The following is a 14,589-nucleotide window of genomic DNA, read 5'->3' as shown; positions in this document are numbered from 1 at the left end:
ATCGTCTGGTTCCTCTTGATCTTCAGCAGTTTCGCCCGCTGCAGCATCATCGTGCACATCGTCTGGTTCCTCTTGATGTTCAGTAGCATCACCGTATTCATGAGGCACATAGTTGTCATCGTACTCTTCTTCTTCGCCTTCTTCCATCATAACTCCTATTTCTCCGTGCCTCGTCCAAACATTATAGTGTGGCATGAAACCCTTGTAAAGCAGGTGGATGTGAAGGATTTTCCGGTCAGAGTAAGACTTCGTATTCCCACATATAGGGCATGGACAACACATAAAACCATTCTGCTTGTTTGCCTCAGCCACTTCGAGAAAATCATGCGCGCCCTTAATGTACTCGGAGGTGTGTCTGTCACCATACATCCATTGCCGGTTCATCTGCGTGCATTATATATAATTAAGTGTGTCAAAAAGCATTACAGAACATCATGAATAGATACATAAGTGACCAAATTAATAAAAGTTCATCATCACATTAAAACCAAAGTACATACATAGTTCTCATCTAACAACATATAGCTCTTCAGAGCATCTAATTAATTAAACCATACATTGAAACTATGTAAAATATTTCAATGCAAAAATAAATGCGATCATAATCTCAATCAAGGTAACAACTGATTCAACTGCATAATGATACCAAACCTCGGTATGAATGGCATATTTTCTAATCTTTCTAATCTTCAAGCGCACTGCATCCATCTTGATCTTGTGATCATCGACGACATCCGCAACATGCAACTCCAATATCATCTTCTCCTACTCAATTTTTCTTAGTTTTTCATTCAAAAAATTGTTTTCTTCTTCAACTAAATTTAAACTCTCGACAATAGGGTTGGTTGGAATTTCCGGTTCAACAACCTCCTAGATAAATAAAATCTATGTCTCGTTGGTCGGCATAATTTTCATAAACAATAAATGCACCAATAGTTATGAAAAGATAATATATACCACATCCGAATCATAGACAGGACGAGGGCCGACGGGGGCGGATACCAAAACCATCGCACTATATAAGATGCAATAATAAAAGTAAAAAAATAATACAAGTATCTATGTAAACATACAAGTAAGAATATTTTTCCTTTCAGAAAGAAGATAAGAACAAGAGGCTCACCACGGTGGTGCCGGCGACGAGATCGGCGCGGGTGATCGACGACGGTGAAGACGGAGACGGGGCATGACGGACCGCTAAACCTAGACAAATATTGAGAAAAATGGAGCTTGGTGGTCGAGCTTGGAGAGGAAAACGCTTAAGTAGTGTGGCTCGGACATTCCATCGAACAACTTGTGTGCATAGGAGGTGAGCTAGAGCACCACCAAGCTCTCTCCCCCTCGGCGGCCAGAAAAAATAGAGCACTGTGCTCTGCTCTTACGCGAGGGGGTATATATAGGCACCTCATTGGTCCCGGTTGGTGGCATGAACCGGGACTAAAGGGCAGCCTTTGGTCCCGGTTCAAGCCACCAACCGGGACCAATAGTGGTGGGCCAGGAGCGAGGCCCATTGGTCCTGGTTCGTCCCACCAACCGGGACCAAAAGGTCCAGACGAACCGGGACCAATGGCCCACGTGGCCCGGCCGGCCCCCGGGGCTCACGAACCGGGTCCAATGCCCCCATGAGTCCCGATTCTGGACTGAACCGGGACTAATGGGCTGACCCGGCCTGGACCTTTGACCCCTTTTCTACTAGTGTCTACAGTCACCGCGTCTGCAATGAGACACCGTCTATGACGCTCCCGTTACGACTTCGGGAGGATGTTAAAGATAAATTTGGTATAGTTAAAGATTGTCTGGGATTAGATAGGAATATTTTTCCATCTTATCTTTAGGAGGCGTCTTGCCCTCCAAATCTTGTACTCAATATATATTCACCCTCAAGGCTCAGTAATATCATCCAACGCATTACGCCAATTATCTCTCTACATTGCCTTTTAACAGACGGGATACGAAGATATATAGCGTCTGGTAGATGAGCACGGGGCCGGGGATAATCCTCCTTTTCGAATGCTAGGTAAGCTAGGGTTTCCACGGGACCGATGGAGAATTCCAATCTTGTCACCGACTTCGACCGGGATTTATTTATATGGAAAGGAGAAACCGATCGGGTTTCCAACGCTGCGGGATAATAAACGGGCTGGCCCATATATCAGATTACCAGTATTATTATTTCTCTTCAGCGAAGAGCGAAACCTGCGTCTGCACGCTCCCCAATTCCCCAATACGCTCGCCGTGCCTGTCTTCTTCCCGTCGTGTAAGTGCCCCCAAATCCCCCGAACCCTATCAGTATTATTCATGAATTCCAGACTTCCGCTGGCAATAATGGACCCTCGAACTGAGTTTGGTGTATGAATTGGGGGAAGCTGATGGTTCCAGGCTTCCAGCTCAACTTTTGATTGATTTTTTATCCGGCAGGAAGTTGATGCTTCGATTTTGTGTTTTGGATTGATTTAGATCGGGGTGGTAAAATCTGCTAGCGAGAATTGTGCAGTGACAAGCAGTAAGCCTATAATCACATGATGTAATCCAAGGGCCTATTTTCTTTAATGCTTCCTAGAGACCTAGACTCTGTTCTGTACTTCTGTTGCTCCAAGCAGATAATAGCATTATTTGCTAAAAAGAAAAGAAAAACAGATGCTATATATTTTTCGTGTTTATGATGCTTTTACAGACGCCCACATTCTTTATTCATTAGTCAGAACTACCAATTTTCCGTTCACTCTAACTAGACTATTCACATTTACTCTCTGCTTCAGGACCGGAAATTAAGATGAAGGAGCTAACCTACGTTAACCCTTACACTTGGGAGAGTGAAAGAGCAAAAGGGAGGAAAAATAAAGGTCTCTATCGAGGCAGGACTATTATGGACAGAACCATAGACAAATTCATTAAACGTGAGCCGGTGGTTGATATTGTTTTATTTTTCTTATTTATTACTTTTCACGTATATCTCTTCTGTCCGGTATAGGGATCATCATCATAGTACTGACACTTGTGGTGTTTCTTGTTCTTCGACCAGTAAATAAGGTTTGGAAAAGGAAGCCGCACACCGTGAAGCAGAATTTCGACGTGCCTGCGGACTTCCTGATCGAGATGTTTCCCTCGACCCCTTTACGGAGCAACCATTCGGCACCTTATATGCGCCTCGTAATGGTGGCCTGTGCGGTCTCAGTGAAGAAGTCGCTTCGCGTTTGTCTTCAAGCCTCGTCGTGCTCGCTTTGTTTGATGGTGGTTTACATATATGTTATTCTAAAGTATTTAAATGAATTTCCCAAATCTGCATTTTCTCATAACTAGTCAATGATTTTAATGCACAACCTTCCTTGAGCAGGAGGTGTCATGTTATTTGCATGCACTGGCATCGCTCTTCCAGAACGGACACCTAACCTACAAAGATTCCTGACTTCAGCACGTCTGGCTGAAGTCTTGAATGACCGGAGAAATAACGAAGATAATCTGAATGTTGGTGCTGTTAATTTCCCATTTTGTTCTTGTTTATCCAGAACTATTTGTCATCATTGTGCGCTCATGTACTTCTGTTATCATTGTAGATTACAGTGCGCCTTCCAAAAAAGGGATCTTACCGTCCGTTCTTGGAACTTTATGATCAAGATATTACTATTGTTACGTCGACAATTCTCTGGGGGGTCGATCCTGTAGATCTGGATCCCCATCCCCATGAGAGGAGTTTTCAGAATACATGTCTGCCTGCTTCTACTACCATAGTTGCTGCTGGGCGTTCCTTCGGCTCGTGTGATATGATGGCAACAACTGGGACACTGACTAGTGAACTTGGAAGCATGATCTCTGGTTGTTGCATCGCCGAGGTATGCTGTTGATTTTTCAAAAAACTACTGAAGTGCATAGGATGTCAGTTGTCTAATGTGTTACTTTTACCACTTTACTTTCCTTCTAGGCTGCACTCGGAGGGCCACTAGTTGATCTTGCTGGGAACTTTCTTGGGATGAACATTAGTTGTGGCAATGGAAACATGTGTTTCATGCCACGCCGCGCAATTGTCCAACGCTTGTACCAGTTTAGATTACTCGAGAACAAGTATGTCTTCTACACTTCAAATATTTATGAACTACTCTCTCCGTCACATAATGTAAGACATTATGGGACCGAGGTAGTAGATTTGATCAAAATCCACTCCCCCTTGTAAGTTATGACATATATGGATATTATGGCGTGGACCCTTGGTGTTCTCATGTGGTAATCTATGGATTATAGCATCATGGGTTCTTACTATACCTTTCCCTTAGTCCATGCATCTCCTATTACTTATTTAACGCTCTTGCTTCAATTCGAGGCTAATTTATTAGTTATGCTCGTTTGCTAGCTCTCGTGGAAAATCTGTGTTGGTAGCAAATAGGTTAGGAGCAAAAAAAAGAGATGGTATAATATTAGTTGTGAAATAGAGTAAGAGTTTACTTTGAATGCTATAGAAAGTTAAAGTTCTGAAGAGAATTATATCTTATGCGTTCGGTCAAGTTGAGTCTTTTTTTTTTTGCGGGGTTGGTCAAGTTGAGTCTTCCCTATAGAAGATGCCAAGAGACCACATGTACATCGCTTCCATCTTAGGGAAGGGCCATGAAGCTCGATTGTTCACAACACGGGCTGGTCTTCTTGTTGTGTACTAATAAGGTCTCCTTGTTGTTTAGTATTCTGTTGCTACAGTAGGTGATTAGAACATAGTTTGTCGAGACAATTGCTAAGCTGTAGGTTGATTTTTATTGCTTGATTCCCGTTGAGTATTGGGGCCCATCTTATAGATTTTTTTGATGGAAAGCAATGGTGTTCATGGAAAAATAAGAACCTAATCTCTACTTTCCGAGCTGACGACATTAAGCTTAGAAAACAAACAAGGTCCCACCCTCCCGCGTCGCTCCCACGAGCAATGGGTAGGGAATTAACCCTAGCCGCCGGCCCTCCCTTCCCCTCCTCCCACGCTCCCACCCCCACAGGCGCTGGCAAGCGCTGACGGGCAAATGCCGATAGGCTCGGGGCAGCGGGGCCTCTTCTCCTCGTTGTTCATCGGTTGCTGGCGTGGGACGGCTACATGGCACACTGGCGGGTTTGCAGGGCGGCGGTGTGGTCTCCAGTCGGCGGCGTATCGCCGGTCTGAGGCCCTCGCAGGGTGTGGCGCCTGCGCAGGAGGGGGGAGGGGTGCGATGTGGGTAGCATGGTGTGGTTGGTGGCTAGCTAGCGTCGTCCGGATCTGGTGCTGGAGGGCTGACGTGCTGCGCGGGGAGTGAGCGACGACTCATGTGGGTATCTGCTGGGGTGTGGCTCGGAGGTGGTGACCGTGAGGTTACCGGGGACGACAACGGCTGTCATATCCAGGGGCGGCTCTCAGATTTTGTCAACTCATGGCTATCACAGGGTGGTTGTGCTGTCCGACCAGGCGGCCACTGTAGCTTGGGTGGCAGTGGTTGGTGCTCGGAAGCGGGGTGCGAGTGGCAGTGGTTTTCATCGCTTCTCCCGGGTCTGGGCCGACAACTCAGGGTGCTCACGCGTCCGAGATGGCCGGGACCTGGGGCCTATGCTCGGGCGGATTTGAGTGGGTTCTCGCTCGGGGAAGGCGGTGGTGGGCTCGATCCAGGTGGTGTCCGCGGGCGATGAGGTCTCTCTTCTCGTGGATGCGGTTGTCGTTGGTGGTGGTCAAGGCGTTGCTTCTCTAATGGACGGATCGGCGCTGAAACCAAGGACATGGTGTCGTGCGAGCATGCTTGGCGACGGCCGTCGATAGTCACGGGTGTGTCTCCCCTGGTTCACCAAGACTGGCTAGAGACGCGGCCATGGGTGCCTCCTACCGTGGAGGTGCTGACCCAGTCTCTGTGCTTAATATCGGGTTAGGAGTGAAAGGAGACACCTTTTACTCCTCTTATTGTGGTGGGTGCACCATGATATGGGCAGTTGGTGGGGTCCTTGACATGAATGCCGGGGAGGCGGCCCCGGATGGCGGTCCTCATGGTTGGCTCTCCGGCAGGCACTATGGCGGAGTGATGGCCTTCCTCTTGGTCGTGTGGGTGGCGAGAGGTAGGGTGGCGGGTAGCTTAGGCGTGCTCTGTATCTCCTGGTACTGGCAATGCCTAGATCCGGATCTGGAGTTCCATCCTCATCACGCTTGTCCTGGAGACCTCCTGGTGGCTCGAGGGAGCTGCCGAAAAAAAGTTCCGTTCATTGTCGCCGACGACGGTGATGCTCGCGGGTACTATTATCTTCTTGAAGATGTCGTTGTGGTGCTCCTCTCCATGTATGGGTTCCAGGTGAAAACCTTGATCCATTATGGTCACGACAATGACAATGCCTACCGCCATTTTCTCTCCTGGAGGCGTTGTCATGGAGCTTAGGTGCTATAAGGCATAGTGTGGCAGTGTGATCTGTTCCTCCTGTGCTCTCCCTTGGTAGCATAGCCACGTGCATCTTGCATGATCCAGTTATCCTAGGATCAGTGTTGTACAAGGGCTACCTCATCACCTTGTATCGTTCGGCCGTGTACTTTGTTCGGTTGTTGCTTTGTATATAAAGCAAGGCAAAAGCCTGTTCTGAGCGGTTTCCTAGCTGACCGTTTCTCCTTCGTATTTAAACTGATCTCTTTCCTGAGTAATTTAAAACATATACAATCCTAAAGATAATAGGGATCCTTCCCCTAATTGCTACCAACTCGGACCCACTGACACTATTTCTTTGTATACGGTAGAGTTAATGCCATTTCGTCCAAACTAACATTTGGACATCTGTAACTTTGTAACCTATACTCGTGATCTGTATCTTCTCAATCCCCTGCGCGTGTTTTGTTCAATATTCATAAGTCTCATTTTCTTGTCTTGTACCTTATTTCGCGTTGTATGCTATTGTTCATGATGACTGATTGAGCTTTTTTGTTCTGTTTTGCCTATTAATTTTGCATGTTTATTTGTTATCTGAACCACTCTACTGTGTTCCATACTTCCATTGCAGTCCTCAATATGAGCAAGTAGGCGATTATGCTACGAAGGAGTGCATGGATGACCCTAATCCACATGGTGAATGAGGGTCATTGTCTTTGGAGACCACTAGGTTATTCACTGTTTTTTGTTAGTTCCTGGCTGGTCCTGTGCGTTTTGGTTCACATCTGTACTTATCATCATCTTGTTTACATCCGGTCAATTCTAACCAGAAAACGTTATTTTCCACTTTCATGGATATGCTTCATACTCCTGCTTAGAGCTTGTGAGAATATGTTTTTGTTTTGTGTTCATCTATCTTCCCTCATCTTCTCCATTTTAGGTAGCTCAACCGGAGAAACCGAAACGAGTAGCTGGGTATATTCCATGCCCCCAGGTGCAAAAAGAATAAAACCCTCAGGTGTGAATTATCATATATACAAGTTGTTATTCTAGTCGTTGAAAGTTGGTTGCACACAGAATATTATGTGAATGTTACTATCAGACATATCATCTGAGTATAGATCACCTTATTGTATCAGGATTTCTGATGTTAAATCATCTTACCCCCCTAGGATATCCCGAGCCACCACCACTTATGCTTGAATGTAAGTCACGAGTTTTGATTTGGCTGACTTCTACCTTCCAAATTTTGATAGCTAACTTCTGTACTTACTTTTTGACCAGTGGATGGGCAATTGCTTCATAAGTTTGAAGAGGACTTTGGTTACTTATATACTTTGAGTGGGCATTCTTACAGTCGTGATTCTTGTTGTGTTGGGATGAATCCATGGGCGAGACTTGACACAAAGACAATTACAACTATATCCCGACGTGTGGTCTCACTTTCTTCATACAAAGGTGATTTCACAGCTAGGTGTTAATTGCTTTGTCTTACAACAATACGATTAGGAATCACTAGCTAATGTTCAAAGTTGTGATTGTGTAGGAAGCATCAGGTTTTTTTCATGCACAGGCTTGCTCATAAAGTGTCCTGCCAGCACAGACGCTGGCAGTCATAGACGCACCGTCATTTTGACTTCAGCTAGTTTGGTTAGAACATGTGATGAACCAGATACAACCGACAAGAATTTAAGGGTTGGTTGTGGTTAATCATCTTTCTTGGTCTTTTAATAAGTTAGATAATGCATGATTAACCAAGCTGACATTATTATGGCAGATTGAGGTGTTTCTCCCGCCGAAACAACATGCCATTGGGACATTGGAATCGTATGACTCACATCATAATATAGCTATTGTCAGTTTTAAGGGTTTGCGTGCTATTCGCCCAGAAGATATTTTCGACCATAAGGAAATGTTACCTTTACATGTAGTACCTATAGGGCGTGAGCCTGAGGAAGGATTATTATGTGCCTCCACTGGCAAGCTGTTTGATAAGCCTATCACAGAACTTCCGTGCAAGCACCTTGAGCTGTCCACATGTATAATAAAAAAGGTATGTGGTGGGTTTCTCTTGCTAGTTTTTATATAGGTGGCTGCATCAGTATCTATTTCAGTGGTCACTTCAGTCTGAGTGTTAGTGCCTACATCCTTTTATATAGGTGTGGCCCACTATGTTAGTTACATCAGTAATTCAGTATCTATCTGAGATATATATCACTTTAGTCTTGATGTTACTACATACATTGATTAAACGGCATTACCACTATATATCCTGTGTGTAACCTTGGTTTTGTGATTTTGTTCTAGGCTGGCATTGGAGGCCCCCTTGTTAATTTTGATGATGGGAGCTTCATTGGCATGAACTTCTATGATGGAAAAACTAAAGGAACTCCTTTCCTGCCAAGAAGTAAAATTCTAGAAGTTCTAAGTGGGCTGGAGCTCATGTCTGGAAGGTATTTTTGCTTTCTGTCGCGTCTTAATGCTAATTTGGTAGCACATATATAGTTACTCAACAAATTGCACCGACAACACCTTTGTATGATATAGAGGCGTACAGAAAGGAGGCGACCATCCAGTGGCCATATTGGACAGCAGAGCCGAGACAAACACCACAAAACGGTATTTTTCTGTCATTTGATGCGAGTTGTTTCTCATAAAGCTTATGTAACGTGCAACTTACAATGGAAAATAAAAATAAAATTTTGGATGACAGATGGCCTGTGCCCCAGGCATATTGGCATAATGAACTGCTGAAGACGGATTGGGATGGAGATGGATTTGCATGGATGAGAAAATTTACGGACGTGAACACTGGCCGGTAGACATCCGCGTTGTGCTTGTGCCCCCGTCTGCTCTATTGTCGTCGTGGTTTAGCTAATCAAGGGCACCTGTCAAGAATATATATAAAAGCACTTGAAGAAAATATATGGGAATTATTTGATGTGCCCCCTTCTGATCTGCAAGTGTCCTATGTACATCATGTGGCTTTTGAGGTTCGTGTTGGACATCAAAAAAGTTGTAGAATGAGATAGTTTGGACAAACCACTTGTAGAGCTCCTTGACAACCTCTAGCCCGTCACACATCATCCCTACATCAGGCTTCAGTTTCTCATCCCATCTCAAAGCAAAAGATGTGTACTGAAACATAAACAACATCATTATGCATAACTCTAAACTAAAAGCGACATGGTCAAAGTATGTTCATTAATAAACTCACTAGTAGAGGAATGCTGGTGTTAGATAACACTAGTAGAAAAGGGGGCATTGGTCCAGGCCAGGTCAGCCCATTAGTCCCGGTTCAATCCAGAACCGGGACCAATGGGGGTATTGGACCCGGTTCGTTAGCCCCGGGGGCCGGCCGGGCCACGTGGGCCATTGGTCCCGGTTCGTCTGGACCTTTTGGTCCCGGTTGGTGAGATGAACCGGGACCAATGTGCCTTGCTCCTGGCCCACCACCATTTGTCCCGGTTGGTGGCCTGAACCGGGACCAAAGGCTTCCCTTTAGTCCCGGTTCAAGCCACGAACTGGGACCAATTAATTGCCTATATATACCCCGCGAGCAGAGCACTCTCACTGCTCTGTTTTTCGTGGCCGGCGAGGAGAGAGCTTTGTGGTGCTCTAGCTCACCTCCTATGCACATGAGGTGTTCGATGGAATGCCCGAGCCACACTACTTAAGCTTTCTCCTCTCCAAGCTCCACCTCCAAGCTCCATTTTTCTCAATATTTGTCTAGGTTTAGCGGTCTGTCACGTCCCGTCCCCGTCTTCACCGCCGTCGATCGCCCGCGCCGATCTCGTCGCCGGCACCACCGTGGTGAGCCTCTTATTCTTATCTTCTTTTTGAAAGGAAAAAAACTCTTACTTGTATGTTTATATAGATACTTGTATAATTTTCTTACTTTTATTATTGCATCTTATATAGTGCGATGGTTTTGGTATCCGCCCCCGTCGGCCCTCGTCCTGTCTATGATTCAGATGTGGTATATATTATCTTTTCATAACTATTGGTTCATTTATTGTTTATGACAATTATGCCGACCAACGTGACATAGATTTTATTTATCTAGGAGGTTGTTGAACTGGAAATTCCAACCGACCCTATTGCCGAGAGGTTAAATTTAGTTGAAGAAGAAAACAATTTGTTGAAGGAAAAAATTAGAAAAATTGAGGAGGAGAAGATGATATTGGAGTTGCATGTTGCGGATGTCGTCGATGATCACAAGATCAAGATGGATGCAATGCGCTTGAAGATTAGAAAGATTAGAAAATATGCCATTCATACCGAGGCTTGGTATCATTATGCCATTGGATCAGTTGTTACATTGGTTGCGATTATGATCGCATTTGTTTTAGCATTGAAATGTTTTACATAGTTTCAGTGTATGGTTTAATTAATTTAGATGCTCTGCAGAGCTTTATGTTGTTAGATGAGAACTATGTATGTACTTTGGTTTTAATGTGATGATGAACTTCTATTAATTTGGTCATTTAATTATCTATTCATGATGTTTTGTAATGATTTTTGACACACTTAATTATATATAATGCACGCAGATGAACCGGCAATGGATGTACAGTTCAAGACACACCTCCGAGTACATTAAGGGCGTGCATGATTTTCTCGAAGTGGCTGAGGCAAACAAGCAGAATGGTTTTATGTGTTGTCCATGCCCTATATGTGGGAATACGAAGTCTTACTCTGACCGGAAAATCCTCCACACCCACCTGCTTTACAAGGGTTTCATGCCACACTATAATGTTTGGACGAGGCACGGAGAAATAGGGGTTATGATGGAAGACGGCGAAGAAGAAGAGTACGATGACAACTATGTGCCCCCCTGAATACGGTGATGCTACTGAAGATCAAGAGGAACCAGACGATGTGCACGACGATGCTGCAACGGGCGAAGCTGCTGAAGATCAAGAGGAACCAGACGATGTGCCCGATGATGATGATCTCCGCCGGGTCATTGTCGATGCAAGGACGCAATGCGAAAGTCAAAAGAAGAAGCTGAAGTTCGATCGCATGTTAGAGGACCACAAAAAAGGGTTGTACCCCAATTGCGAAGATGGCAACACAAAGCTCGGTACCATACTGGAATTGCTGCAGTGGAAGGCAGAGAATGCTGTGCCTGACAAAGGATTTGAGAAGCTAATGAAAATATTGAAGAAGAAGCTTCCAAAGGATAACGAATTGCCCGACAGTACATACACAGCAAAGAAGGTCGTATGCTCTCTAGGATTGGAGGTGCAAAAGATACATGCATGCCCTAATGACTGCATCCTCTTCCGCGGTGCGTACAAGGATCTGAACGCATGCCCGGTATGCGGTGCATTACGGTATAAGATCAGACGAGATGACCCTGGTGATGTTGATGGCGAGCCCCCCAGGAAGAGGGTTCCTGCGAAGGTGATGTGGTATGCTCCTATAATACCACGGTTGAAACGTCTGTTCAGTAACAGAGAGCATGCCAAGTTGATGCGATGGCACAGTGAGGACCGTAAGAAAGATGGGAAGTTGAGAGCACCCGCTGACGGGTCGCAGTGGAGAAAAATCGAGAAAAAGTACTGGGATGAGTTTGCAAGTGAGCCAAGAAATGTATGGTTTGCTTTAAGCGCGGATGGCATTAATCCTTTCGGGGAGCAGAGCAGCAATCACAGCACCTGGCCCATGACTCTATGTATGTATAAACTTCCTCCTTGGATGTGCATGAAGCGGAAGTTCATTATGATGCCAGTTCTCATCCAAGGCCCTAAGCAACCCGGCAACGACATTGATGTGTACCTAAGGCCATTAGTTGAAGAAGTTTTACAGCTGTGGAATGGAAATGGTGTACGTACGTGGTATGAGCACAAACAGGAGGAATTTAACCTAAAGGCGTTGTTGTTCATGACCATCAACGATTTGCCCGCTCTTAGTAACCTTTCAGGACAGACAAACAAGGGATACCACACATGCACGCGCTATTTACTTGACACCGGTAGTATATACCTGGCAAGCTGCAGGAAGAATGTGTACCTGGGCCATCGTCGATTTCTTCCGACCAACCATCAATGTCGAAAGAAAGGCAAGCATTTCAAAGGCGAGGCAGATCACCGGAAGAAGCCCGCCATGCGTACCGGTGATCACGTACTTGCTATGGTCAATGATTTACACGTAATCTTTGGAAAGGGTCCCGGCGCACTAGCTGTTCCGAGTGACGCTGGGGGACACGCACCCATGTGGAAGAAGTAATCTATATTTTGGGACCTACCCTACTGGAAAGACCTAGAGGTCCGCTCTTCGATCGACGTGATGCACGTGACGAAAAACCTTTGCGTGAATCTGCTAGGCTTCTTGGGCGTGTATGGGAAGACAAAAGATACAGCTGAGGCACGGGAGGACCTACAACGTTTGCACGAAAAAGACGGCATGCCTCCAAAGCAGTATGAAGGTCCTGCCAGCTATGCTCTTACCAAAGAAGAGAAGGAAATCTTCTTTGAATGCCTGCTTAGTATGAAGGTCCCGACTGGCTTCTCGTCTAATATAAAAGGAATAATAAATATGGCAGAGAAAAATTTTCAGAACCTAAAGTCTCATGACTGCCACGTGATTATGACGCAACTGCTTCCGGTTGCATTGAGGGGGCTTCTACCGGAAAACATCCGATTATCCATTGTGAAGCTATGTGCATTCCTCAATGCAATCTCTCAGAAGGTGATCAATCCAGAAATCATACCAAGGCTAAGGAGTGATGTGGCACAATGTCTTGTCAGTTTCGAGCTGGTGTTCCCACCATCCTTCTTCAATATCATGACGCACATCCTAGTTCATCTAGTTGACGAGATTGTCATTCTGGGCCCCGTATTTCTACACAATATGTACCCCTTTGAGAGGTTCATGGGAGTCCTAAAGAAATATGTCCGTAACCGCGCTAGGCCAGAAGGAAGCATCTCCATGGGCCATCAAACAGAGGATGTCATCGGGTTTTGTGTTGACTTCATTCCTGGCCTTAAGAAGATAGGTCTCCCTAAATCGCGGTATGAGGGGAGACTGACTGGAAAAGGCACGCTTGGAAGGGACTCAATAATATGCAGGGACGGATATTCTTGGTCTCAAGCACACTACACAATTCTACAGAACTCTACCTTGGTGACCCCGTATGTCGATGAACACAAGAACAGTCTGCGCTCCAAACACCCGGAGCAGTGCGACGACTGGATTACATGTGAACACATCAGGACTTTCAGCAGTTGTTTGGAAGCACGTATCAGAGGTGACAACACTGTTTGTGATGAGCTGTACTTGTTGTCCAGGGGACCATCTTTGACTGTATTGATTTGGAAAGGATACGAGATAAATGGGAATACATTTTACACGATTGACCAAGATCAAAAGAGCACCAACCAAAACAGCGGTGTCCGCTTTGATGCAACAACCGAGAGGGGAAAGGACACATATTATGGTTACATAGTGGACATATGGGAACTTGACTACGGAGTAGATTTTAAGGTCCCTTTGTTTAAGTGCAAATGGGTCAATTTGTCAGGAGGCGGGGTACAGGTAGACCCACAGTACGGAATGACAACAGTGGATATGAAAAATCTTGGGTACACTGATAAACCGTTCGTCCTAGCCAATAATGTGGCACATGTTATCTATGTGAAGGACATGTCTACCAGACCGAGAAAGAGAAAAGATAAGGAAGCGAATACATCATACGATGAGCCAAAGCGCCACATAGTTCTTTCAGGAAAAAGGGACATCGTGGGAGTGGAGGACAAGAGAGACATGTCTGAAGATTATGAAAAATTTCATGAAATTCCTCCCTTCAAAGTCAAGGCTGACTCCAGCATCCTGATAAACGATGAAGATTATCCATGGTTACGGCGCAATAAGCAAATGACACAAGCGAAGAAAAAGTGAAGACTTTCTCCCGCAACTATTATGATGATACCATGCCAACTTTGTAACTGACGAGTATGATACCATTGTCCGTTTTGTACATGCACATGCTATGTGGGTCAATTTATGATACTATGCCAACTTTCAACTTTTTCAGAGTTCATTTGAAATGCTTTAATGTCTTATGGTTTGGCCCTCGTAATAATTAAAAATAGCAACAATAAGTATTTTGTTGTAAGTAGAAACAAAATAAAATAAATAAAGCAAGAAAGAAAACAAAAAAACAAAAAAAGTGTTTTCAAATTTGAAAACTAATGGCACTAACAGAAAGTTTATAATTTTCCTAAAACTAAAAGCAAAACAATTA

At 44.9% G+C, this 14,589-nt stretch overlaps 1 protein-coding gene across 2 annotated transcripts; it reads left to right on the top strand.

Moving 5' to 3' along the window:
• Positions 1-1,938: 1,938 nt before the first annotated feature.
• LOC123040432 (uncharacterized) lies at positions 1,939-9,274 on the top strand. 2 transcript variants are annotated; one of them, XM_044463275.1, is made up of 15 exons: positions 1,939-2,257; positions 2,760-2,897; positions 3,023-3,231; positions 3,335-3,465; positions 3,555-3,830; positions 3,920-4,059; positions 6,970-7,068; positions 7,279-7,356; positions 7,478-7,543; positions 7,623-7,796; positions 7,885-8,033; positions 8,116-8,391; positions 8,646-8,791; positions 8,886-8,957; positions 9,052-9,274. In XM_044463275.1, the coding sequence occupies exons 7-15, from the start codon at positions 6,996-6,998 to the stop codon at positions 9,158-9,160; spliced, it is 1,143 nt and encodes a 380-aa protein (XP_044319210.1). In that variant the 5' UTR covers positions 1,939-2,257; positions 2,760-2,897; positions 3,023-3,231; positions 3,335-3,465; positions 3,555-3,830; positions 3,920-4,059; positions 6,970-6,995; the 3' UTR covers positions 9,161-9,274. The 2 variants fall into 2 exon arrangements, with proteins under 2 accessions (XP_044319210.1, XP_044319209.1); XM_044463274.1 differs by having other exon boundaries at positions 6,970-7,356.
• Positions 9,275-14,589: the final 5,315 nt, after the last annotated feature.

This window comes from Triticum aestivum, chromosome 2B, assembly GCF_018294505.1.
Source record: "Triticum aestivum cultivar Chinese Spring chromosome 2B, IWGSC CS RefSeq v2.1, whole genome shotgun sequence".
Lineage (NCBI taxonomy): Eukaryota > Viridiplantae > Streptophyta > Magnoliopsida > Poales > Poaceae > Triticum > Triticum aestivum.
Note: the sequence above shows the minus strand (reverse complement) of the source record. Positions and strands in the feature narration are given on the sequence as shown.